Raw genomic sequence first — 8,575 nt, forward strand, 5'->3', positions numbered from 1 at the left:
AGCATTTGTTTTTTTGTGACTAGCTTATTTCACTTTGCATATTGTCTTCACAGTTCATCCATACAGCAGCATAGGACAGGATTTCCCCCCATGTAAAGGCTGCATAATATTCCGTGTTTTACATAGTGTATACCGCGTGTTGATGGACACTTGGGCTGCTTCCACCTCTTGGCTGTTGTGAATAATGCTTCTATGAACTTGAGTATGCACATATCTTTTCAAGACCCTGCTTTCAATTCTTTTGGATATTACCCAGAAGTGGGATTGAAGGATTATATCGTAGTTCTAATTTTAACTTTTTAAGGATCCTCCTGAACAGTTGTACCATTTTACAGTCTCACCAGTGCACAAGGGTTCCAGTTTCTCTACATCCTTGCCAGCACTTTTTTCCTTCTTCTTTTCTTAACTGTAGCCATCCTAATGGGGTGTGAGGTGATGTCTCATTGTGGGTTTTTATTTTTTAAGGCTGGTCAAGTGCATTGGTTTTAATTTGCATTTTCCTAATAATTAGTGATGTTGAGCATCTTTCCACATACTTTTTGGCCATTCGAATGTCTTCTGTGGAGAATTGTCTATTCACACGCTTTGCCCATTTTTTAATCAGGTTATCTTGTTATGATGAGTTGTTAGAGTTCTTTATATATTCTGGATATTAACCCCTTATCAGATATATGATTTCAAATATGTTCTTCCATTCCATAGGCCGCCCACACTCCTTGACGCCTGCCCCTTCTTCATGTCACTGTGACCTCCGCTTCCATTTCACATCTCCTTCTCTGAGTCTTCTGCCCTCCTCTTCCATCTTTTAAGGACCCTGTGATTACATTGGGCCTACCCAGGTAATCCAGGATAATCTTCCCATCTCAAGATACTTAATCACATCTGCAAAATCCCTTTGCCATGGGAAGTAACATGCTCACAGTTTTAGGGATTAGGATGTGGATGTCTTTGGAGGACGTTACCTACTTGCCACACTCCCTCATCTCCCCTGCCTGCCTTCACAGAGGCTGGACTCATGTCTGTAGCACCTTGAGTCAGTCTGAACTCTGCCTTGTGTTTTCTTCGGTCCTCCAGTCTTCTATCTGGTCCTTTTTTATTATTTTCCATTTCTTTCCATCTGTCCTTTTTTTCCAGCCCCATGTCCAACCCTCTCATCTAATAGGCATTTCTTACCTCATGCTTAGGCTGCAAACTGGTCTGCTTGCCTGTAATTCTCCCTGTAGATGTTGTAAACTCATCTTGAAGCATACTTGATTTTTTGGTCTGGGCCCGAGAATTCCATTATCTGAAGTCTTTGTTTTTCTGTCATCTTTTATTTCTGCTGGTCCTCCGTCTTGCTTCCTTGTCTGCGTGGTTACCTTCGATTATGTGCCCTGCTGTTCCTTCTGTTTGAAAAAGTATTTCTAGGAATAACTTGAGACTTCAGATGAAAGTGCGTTCATGGGGAGAGGCTCTGTGTTTGCTTCTGCCAGGCACCTGGGGGTATTCCTGGTCCAAGACCACCTTGAAGGAGGTTTGCGGTTGAGATTCCTTGGTTCTCTCCGAGGGGGCAGACCTGGGCCTCCAATCTAAGTGAGGGCTGGTTTGCTTCTAGTTGACCTGATACATAGGAGCTTTTTCCCTTTGGGGTCCCAGCTCCTTGAGGAAGCGTCTCCAGTTAGTGCTTCTCCTCCACCAGCCCTGGATGTTGATTTCAGCTCACGAGGTCATTAAAATGAAAGTGCCATTTGCCAAGATTGGTCAGTGCTTTGTGGGCAAAGTGGCTCCTCTAGAGCTCATCTCTCTACGTTCCCATTTTCCTTAGTTTTCACCTTGTTATTCTTTGCTCAGTTGCCAAAGTGTCAGAGTTTTCCAGAAGATTTTTTTAGAAATTGTCTCCACTGTTAGTTGTGTTCGGCAAAATGGTGGGCCTGATAGTGGAGCCTGCCTTCCCGGACACCAGGCCCTGAGCCGTTTTTCCGCATTGCCTCTGCCACCCCCATCCTTCCTGGTCTGGATGTGATTAGTCTTTAGCACCACTTTGATCATGTCAGCCTTTTGCTTAAACACGTCTCTGGCAGGAAATCATACCTAGGGGAGCAGTGACAACGGGAGCTGTAGGCCCTTCCCTCACAAGGCACAGGGGTCAGTGTTAAAACCTGAGGTCTTGTGGTCTGCTGGCAGCTTTGGAGAAAAGAGGCTGTTGAGGAGAAAATTTCCTTTTTTGGCATTTCACTTGCCAAGGGCCATAGAAAAGCTTGTCTCGTTTTTCGAGCTTAGGTATAATTGCATTTCAGGAGTAGAGGGCAGGAGGCTGATCATTTTTTATGGTGGCAGATTGTCAGATGGATAATGAGACCCTTCATTTCTCAGTGTGACTGGTCACATGCTGGCTGTTCAGAACCAAGGTCTTAGCTCTGGGCAAGCTGTCTGTGACGGAGCACAGAGGACAGGTACCAAGGCTGGGAGGGACAAAGCAGGAATAAAGAGCGTGTGTGACATGCTTGAGGAGGCAGCCTCCTGCGGCGGAAGGGTGTCTGGACCTCAGTGTCAGGAAGCCCATGTCTGATGGTCCTCCTACAGTCACTCAGTGCTATGCCCTTGGACAAGCCACGTAATCTCCCTGGGCATCAGTCAGGCGCTCTTTCCTCGTGGCCTCAGCTGTCTTGCCAGGCTGAGACTGGGGAGGGTCGGCTCTGTTGGCCCTGGCAGCTAGCCAGAGAGAAGGGGGCTTGGAGCGGTCCCCAGGAAGAGGAGGGTGTGACTACTTAATGGCTTGTCTAGAACCCAAATCATGGACTCTGGTTCTAGTACACTCTATTATCCAGCAATTTTGGTCCCAGAAGCAGCCTTCGTTTATCTGATCTAACCCTCCTCATTTTGCAGATGAACAAACAGAGACCTGGAGATTTTCTTATATTTAAAGAGTAGTAGTGATGCTCGAGCAGTCTAGCCTGATGTGGTTTATTTCAGTAAAGATCTAGAGGAAGAGAGTCAATGTGGGTTTAGGGGCATTTACTTGAACTACTTGAGCCCTGGGAAAGACAGTGACGACAGTCGGCCCCCACCTGGCTGCCTGGCGCCCAGCTCTCCAAGCGGCCCAGCTTGAGCCCCATTGGCTGACACAGACCTTGCGACAGTCTGGTCAAAGGTCATCAGAGGTCTCTGTAACAGGCAAGTCAGGGAGCCTGACTGTGCAGAAGAGGATTAGGCAAGCAGGCCCCTGGTGGCCCCTGCACAAAGAATAACTCAGCTTCCTGAGCAAATGCCAGCTTTTTGTTCCATGGGGCCTGGCCTTGGTGCTATGACCACAGGCTTCTGGATGCACTGCTGTTTTCACCCTTTGGCCCTGGACTGAGCCTGACTTTGCCCTTGGATTCCCAGGCCATCCCACCCTCAGCTACAGAGGACCACTCACTCCATTCAGCCTCAGAATTGTGCACTTTGTACTTGGCTTTGTGCCAACAATTGCCTTCGCTTGCAGCCACTGCTACCAGTGAAGCGGCTTCAGAATAGCAGAGCCTTACATATCATCCTTTATGTTATCAAAGCAATTTAAATGAGTTTATTTTTCAGCCTAGTGAGAATTATCAAGTACCAAACTTTCTTTTAAAATTACCTCTATAATTTTCTTTTAAATTACACTTATAAAACTAGGTGACAGTTAAATGAAAAACGTGTTATTTCCAGTATTTTTCTTCTTACTAAGCCTACAAACCTGTTAGCTGAAAGATAACAGGGAAGGATTGTCCTGGACCCGAGATTGTGTTTTTCTGGCCGCCACCAGTTCCTGGATTGCAATTACTTTGTTGGTGGATAGAGATCATTCCGTTTTCCTGGATCCAGCGGAGATAGGAGAGCCCGAGGGTCATGAATGAGCATGGGCAAAACTCTGGGAAAGTTTGAATGAAAATAATTTCTCTCAAGTATTTGGTACTGAAAACGTATAGCTTTGGATGTGTCCATGTTGTGGCTGGGCCCTTGGATTGTAATTCTTGTCACTGTTGGAGGATTTCCTCCTTCTCGTGATCCAGGGTCCCTGTTTCCCACCCCACCCCCCAGTTTTATGTTTTCTTGATGGCAGCGTCAGTGACCAGCATTTTGAACATGAATATCTGGCAGAGGACTTAAATGTAGGAGCTCTTCAAAATAAAGAAATAAGCAAGCAACATAATATTGATTGTCTGTGGTAGGTTACTTGTAAGTGTGTTCTGTTGGGTTGTGTGCAACCACCTGTAAACATGAACATGCAGGTGTTTAGATCTGGAAAGGCTCTAGATGCCCCATTGTACAGATGAAGATACTGAGACCCAGAGAGGCCATGGCTTATTCAAAGTCCCCTGCTCCGGCAGCACAGGTATTAAGTCCCCACGGTTGTCTTTGTCGGGGCCCTTAACTAGCTCTCCCAGTGTGTCATCCCTTTCTGAGCAGAAAACCAGTTCTTCCTCCCCATTGTCCTCTCTTTCCAAGTCTCCTGTCCTAGATGCCCCATTTTACAGATGAAGATACTGAGACCCAGAGATCCCATGGCTTGTTTAAGGTCCCGCAGAGTCAGCTGGAAAGGAGCATGTACCAGAAGCCCTATTTCCTGGGCCCAGGGCGGGTGCTGTTTCCACTGCCCCACGGTGCCTGTCTAGTCCCAGTAGCCTCCTCTGCTCCCCATATCCACCCCTCTGTCCTGGGGGCAGAGTAGAGCCAGGTAGCCTCACACACCCTGCCCCTGCCATCTTCATGCCCTTGTCCATTCCCTTCTCCTAATCATGCCCATTTAGCACAACCCACCCATGAGTTCCAAAGACTGGGTGGGTGTCCCACCTCCCACACTGGTCTCACCCTCCTCAGAACTCCTCAAGTCCACCCTGTGTTTTGGCTCTTTTGACAGGGTCTCTGTCCAGGATGTGGTGTTAATTTCCATCTAGTAAGGCCTGTCATGATGCCTGGTGCCCAGTACATGGGCCATTGTGAATAAGGAGAGATGGAATGTACTAGATGTCACAGGTGGGCTTGGCATCTTGTTTTGCTGCCCAGCTTTTCAGGCGTTTTGCCTTCTCTCCAGCTAAGCTCCAAAAAGGAGCTACTAGCTACTGAGCTCCAGGAGGGCAGAAAGCATAGCTTCCATGTCTCTCACCACAGCCCTTGGTAGGGTTATTGGTTGGTGGTGGGTCACAGCAGTGATAACTTCATTTTCCTGCCATTTAAATCTTGGATCAGTTTAAAATATATTTGCTTTAACCTGAAGCCCCAAAACATGGCCATGTGTTAATGGCCACCTAAATACTCTGGCCTCGTGGTACGTACCATTTGGGGAACAAAGAAGCCAACAGGCCATGGCAGTGAGCTTACAGATTTCCACACTTGGATACTTTGCTACTTATTTGCAATGGCAAGATAGTGTGAGTGTTGGAGGGAGACCAAGCCACATAATCGTTAGGATTGCTATGACAATTGTAGTGGAAGCAGTGCCCCTCCTGGGTTAGCTCTTTACAGCTAGAAACCCACTGGTGAAATTTTTGTTCCAAGATCCTCAAAATCACCAGAATAATGCATTTCATCCTGTTGGACTTCTGAAGTAATGCTGGTAACATCTATTGTTTAGGTATTTCAAGAGTTGAAATCAGAGAACTGCTGATCAAAATGAGCCAGTTGAAAGGGAGGAAATGATTATTCAGGTGTTGTGAAGTAAGACAGATTGTATGGCATTTATACACTGGTCTGTAGTTTACTCATAAAAGAGAATGCCTAACTAGAGCTTATCTAGTGAAAGTTAAACCATTAAACCCCCTGAAGTGAAAAACAGTGGACATCTGCCAAGTAAAAGCATACTCACCACTTAAACTGAGCTTCATCTGGGCTCCTCTCTGCAAATGATGGGGACTCCCGTGGAGAGAAACTGCTCTCTGACTTCTGCTTCTCTCACTGTTTTCACAGAGCCTGAGCCCTTGTGAAGCCGGCAATGACAAGTCTGAATGGTCGCCATGCCGAGAAAACCATTGACATGCCAAAACCATCAGCCCCCAAAGTGCACGTGCAGAGGTCCCTGTCCCGAGATACCATCGCCATTCACTTCTCGGCATCCGGGGAGGAGGAGGAGGAAGAGGAGGAGGAGTTCAGGGAGTACCTTGAGGAGGGGCTGGACGACCAAAGCATTGTAACAGGGCTCGAAGCCAAGGAAGACCTCTATTTTGAACCCCAAGGCGGCCATGACCCTGCTGGCCCTGCTGCCTTGCCCATCCTGGCAGATGGACTGTCCGTGTCCCAGGCCCCTGCCATTTTGCCGGTCTCCGAGAACACTGTAAAGCTGTTGGAGTCCCCTCCTCTGGCAGCACAGGTATTAAGTACAGTGCCATTGGCCCTGTCCCCAGGGTCGTCTTCATCGGGGCACTTAGGTAGCTCTCCCAGTGTGTCATCCCTTTCTGAGCAGAAAACCAGTTCTTCTTCTCCGTTGTCCTCTCCTTCCAAGTCTCCTATCCTCTCATCGAGTGCCTCAACCTCCGCCCTTTCCAGCGCAAAACCCTTCATCAGCCTTGTGAAGTCCCTGTCAACTGAGGTGGAGCCAAAAGAATCCCCACATCCCCCAAGGCACAGGCACTTGATGAAGACATTAGTCAAGTCTCTGTCCACAGACACTTCCCGGCAGGAGTCAGATACTGTGTCCTACAAGCCACCTGACTCCAAACTGAATTTACACCTGTTCAAGCAGTTCACGCAGCCTCGAAACACAGGTGGAGATTCCAAAACTGCGCCTTCTTCCCCACTGACTTCTCCCTCCGATACGCGCTCCTTTTTTAAAGTGCCCGAAATGGAGGCTAAAATTGAAGACACTAAACGACGCCTTTCAGAAGTCATATATGAGCCTTTTCAGCTTCTTAGTAAAATTATAGGGGAAGAAAGTGGCAGCCATAGGCCCAAAGCCTTATCTTCAAGTGCTTCAGAACTCTCCAACCTGTCCAGCTTGAACGGGCACTTGGAAAGCAATAACAACTACAGCATCAAGGAGGAGGAGGGCGACTCCGAGGGGGACGGCTATGGAAACGATTCCAACATCCCCAGAAGTGACCACCCCAAATCCACCGACGAGCCCTCAAGAGAGGCAGAACTGAAAAGTTCCCAGGGGAGCAGTCTGAAGGATTTAGGCCTGAAGACAAGCTCTCTAGTTCTTGAGAAATGTTCTTTGTCTGCCTTAGTGAGCAAAGAAGATGAAGAGTTTTGTGAACTGTACACTGAGGACTTTGATTTGGAAATAGAGCCCGAGAGTAAAGTTGATAAGCCAACAGATATCTCTCTCAAGCCAGAGGTGCTCCTGGACGATGGTACGGTGGTTCTTGATAGCGAAGAGGAGGCGGACTGGGCCGTGCAGCACCCGGAATTACCAGTGAAGACGTTGGGCTTCTTTATAATGTGTGTCTATGTGTACCTCATCCTTCCCCTCCCCCACTACGTGAGCGGGCTCTTTCTGGGAGTTGGCCTTGGGTTCATGACTGCGGTTTGCATGATTTGGTTTTTTACACCACCAAGTGCTCATAAATATCACAAGTTACATAAAAATCTGCAACACTGGAACACAAGATCTCTGGATATCAAAGAACCTGAAATACTAAAGGTAAGCCTCTCCCCAGCAGCTGGCTAGTACACGTACTCTCACATACAGCCTTATTTTAGATCTAACTTAAGTTTTTTGGTTAGTTGTTAAAGATTTTTGCACAAGCATTATTTTTAAGACCTTGGGGTTTCTTCATTCTCCAGGTACCTAAGAGAGTGATCTGGTAAACCTCATTCTAGCTCAAGTTTTGCAGATTTACCAAGTAGTGTTTTCAGAGATCTCATGGCTCTAGAGAGTAACGGTTATGTCCTGTTTCTATTTTGGTCTGTCTCTAAACTTGCCAGGGATTTGCTACTTGTGGATGATTTGTTATTTCTGAGTGTGTTAGAGTTAAATATTCTTGAGACCCTGGAGAAGGGTTAAATACTCCGGGAATTGCAAGAGAAGGGAAGGAGAAAGAGAAGGCATATCGTTGGTGGTTGGCCCTGCTAGTGTTTCTTTTTCCTCTGCTCAGTGGGGAAGGGGCTGGAGAAAGAGATGTCACCTTTCAGTTGCATGCCAGATGTCAGGCTTTGGGCCTCCTGAGGGGTGCCTGGGACAATCCATCAGCATGCATGAAGAAAACCCTAGAACTTCTATTTATATTTATTTATGCATATTTTTAAAATTGCTTGTATATGTTTCGTAATATACACAATATAAAAGTACAACACACAACATAAAAGTAGCTTATATAGTTAGTATGTCATACGCACACAGACATTCATATGTGGTCATCCCTCAGTATCGATGGGGGGTTGGGTTCCAGGACCGCCAAGGATACCAAAGTCCATGGATGCTCAAGTCCCTAATATAAAATAGTATAGTGTTTGCATATAACCTACACACATTCTCCTATATACTTTAAATCATCTATATGTTACTTATAATACCTAATATAATGTAAATGGTTGTACTATATTTGTTATACTGTACTGTTTAGGGAATAATGACAAAAAAGTCTATTACATGTTCAGTACAGATGCTTTTATTAAAATATTTTCAATCCGTGGTTGG

The 8,575-nt window shown here is 46.4% G+C and overlaps 1 protein-coding gene across 2 annotated transcripts in view; it reads left to right on the forward strand.

Moving 5' to 3' along the window:
* The window catches only part of TEX2 (testis expressed 2), a 133,107-nt gene that overhangs the window by 37,616 nt on the left and 86,916 nt on the right, over positions 1 to 8,575 (forward strand). For both annotated transcript variants that reach the window (XR_001138240.1, XM_012662750.1), the window contains exon 2: positions 5,908 to 7,579. Coding sequence is in view for 1 of the 2 variants with exons in the window: in XM_012662750.1 (XP_012518204.1) it covers positions 5,933 to 7,579 (1,647 nt within the window). In the remaining variant the exon portion in view is untranslated. The remainder of the gene's footprint in view (positions 1 to 5,907; positions 7,580 to 8,575) is intronic.

Source organism: Propithecus coquereli, unplaced genomic scaffold (genome assembly GCF_000956105.1).
Source record: "Propithecus coquereli isolate 6110/MARCELLA unplaced genomic scaffold, Pcoq_1.0 Scaffold119, whole genome shotgun sequence".
NCBI classification, from domain to species: domain Eukaryota; kingdom Metazoa; phylum Chordata; class Mammalia; order Primates; family Indriidae; genus Propithecus; species Propithecus coquereli.